At 57.9% G+C, this 2,500-nt stretch overlaps 1 protein-coding gene across 1 annotated transcript in view; it reads right to left on the minus strand.

Moving 5' to 3' along the window:
* The window catches only part of LOC130381047 (protein unc-80 homolog), a 30,105-nt gene that overhangs the window by 6,462 nt on the left and 21,143 nt on the right, over positions 1-2,500 (minus strand). Inside the window, exons 27-30 of the mRNA XM_056588468.1 lie at positions 2,228-2,428; positions 1,460-1,644; positions 638-803; positions 264-443 (exon numbers count right to left, since the gene is read on the minus strand). Of these exons, the coding sequence (XP_056444443.1) occupies positions 264-443; positions 638-803; positions 1,460-1,644; positions 2,228-2,428 (732 nt within the window). The remainder of the gene's footprint in view (positions 1-263; positions 444-637; positions 804-1,459; positions 1,645-2,227; positions 2,429-2,500) is intronic.

Consider the following 2,500-nt stretch of genomic DNA (forward strand, 5'->3'; position numbering starts at 1 on the left):
GTGTTATTGGTTATCGATCCACTAGGAGGTGTGTTATTGGTTATTGATCCACTAGGAGGTGTGTTATTGGTTATTGATCCACTAGGAGGTGTGTTATTGGTCATTGATCCACTAGGAGGTGTGTTATTGGTCATGGATCCACTAGGAGGTGTGTTATTGGTTATTGATCCACTAGGAGGTGTATTATTGGTTATCGATCCACTAGGAGGTGTGTTATTGGTTATTGATCCACTAGGAGCTGTGTTATTGGTTATCGATCGTACTCTCTTCGTCGTCCTCGTCCGTGCGGCTGAGGGTGTCCTGGGAGGGCTGGCGTGACGGCTGGCTGCCCTGCTCCCACACCGTCCCCGTGCCGGTGTTGGAGCGCGACATGGTGGCCAGGCTGAGGCGGTAGGCCGAGGTGGACGTGCCCACCGTGCTGATGGACGTCTTGCCCTGGTAGGCTGAGGGAGACAGAGCACATTCACACACCGAGCGGTCAGGGTGGGGCGTCTTGCTCAGGGACACCCCCACACTCTCAGAGCTAGGAGGAGCCGGGGATCGAACCGGCGACCTTCAGGTCACCAGCCGACCCGCTCTGCCTCCTGAGCCACTTATTAATGTGTGTGTCTGTGTGTGTGTGAGCGCGTGCGCGCACCTGAGCCGCTGTGCACGGCCTCCTTGAGGATCTTCAGCTCGTTGTTGAACTCGGCGAACAGCGAGCTCTTGCAGAGCGGCCGCGGGATGAAGCGGCGCTCCAGCTGGTCGGCGATGTGGTGGCGCGCCGTGATCTCCTCCTGGGAGTCGGCGGGCTGGGCCAGGAGCTGGAGACACACGGCGTAGAGACACATGTTATAGATACACACGTTATAGATACACACAACAACAAGCGATGTGGTGGCGCGCCGTGATCTCCTCCTGGGAGTCCGACGGCTGGGTCAGGAGCTGGAGACACACGGCATAGAGACACACGGCATAGATACACACAACATAGATATATAGACACATCAGCTGGCTGGGTCAGGTGCTGGAGACACACAGCATAGAGACACACGTTATAGATACACACAACATAGAGACACACAACATAGATACACACAACATAGAGACACACGTTATAGATACACGGGCGTAAGACAGGGCGCGACACAGGGATGTGAGACAGGGTGTGAGACAGAGGGGTGTGAGACAGAGGGGTGTGAGACAGGGCGCGACACAGGGCTGTGAGACAGGGTGTGAGACAGATGGGTTTGAGACAGAGGGTGTGAGACAGGGCGCGACACATGGATGTGAGACAGGGTGTGAGACAGAGGGGTGTGAGACAGAGGGTGTGAGACAGAGGGGTGTGAGACAGGGCGCAACACATGGATGTGAGACAGGGTGTGAGACAGAGGGGTGTGAGACAGAGGGGTGTGAGACAGGGGGGTGTGAGACAGGGCGCGACACAGGGATGTGAGACAGGGTGTGCGACAGGCCTCACCTTGCACTGGATGAAGGGCCTGAGCAGCACGAAGATGGGGATGCGCGTGCGGACGATGAAGTCGATGAAGTCCCAGAAGGCCAGCCCCCCCACCTTCCTCAGGGCCATCTCCTTCACCTGCAGGCTGAGACGGTACCAGTGGCCCCCCAGGGCCCGCTCGAAGCACACCACCACCACCTTCAGGGCTGGGAGAGACCAGAGAGAGAGACAGTCACAGAGAGAGAGAGACACACACACCACCTTCAGGGCTGGGAGAGGGACAAGAGAGAGAGACTGTCACAGAGAGAGACCATCAGACACAGAGAGAGACAGACACAGAGAGAGACCATTAGACACAGAGAGAGACCATCAGACACAGAGAGAGACAGTCAGACACAGAGAGAGACCATCAGACACAGAGAGAGACCATCAGACACAGAGAGAGACAGTCAGGCACAGAGAGAGACGGTCAGACACAGAGAGAGACAGTCAGGCACAGAGAGAGACCGTCAGACACAGAGAGAGACCGTCAGACACAGAGAGAGACCGTCAGGCAAAGAGGGAGACCGTCAGACACAGAGAGAGACCGTCAGAAACAGAGGGAGACGGTAAGACACAGAGAGAGACCGTCAGAAACAGAGAGAGACCATCAGACACAGAGAGAGACGGTCAGACACAGAGAGAGACCGTCAGACACAGAGAGAGACAGTCAGGCACAGAGAGAGACGGTCAGACACAGAGAGAGACCGTCAGAAACAGAGGGAGACGGTCAGACAGAGGGCGCTGTACCCAGGTAGGCGGCCTGGCTGGTGCTCTCGGCCAGGCCCTCCCTCCGGAGGTCCTTGTCCCCGGGGGTGGAGCAGTGGGCGGGGGAGGCGTCCAGCATGAAGCTCTTGGTGCGGGAGGTGGAGACGACGCGGGGGGGCAGCAGGATGTTGAGCACCGTCTGCAGCAGCAGGAACACCTCGGGGCCCTCCAGGTGGGGGCTGTCTGCGGGCGGAGGAGAGGCTGTTACTCCACCCACAGGGTGCAGGTAGGTACACGTTGTGGGGGTCTGGGGTA

Source organism: Gadus chalcogrammus, chromosome 4, assembly GCF_026213295.1.
Source record: "Gadus chalcogrammus isolate NIFS_2021 chromosome 4, NIFS_Gcha_1.0, whole genome shotgun sequence".
Taxonomy (NCBI): Eukaryota; Metazoa; Chordata; class Actinopteri; order Gadiformes; family Gadidae; genus Gadus; species Gadus chalcogrammus.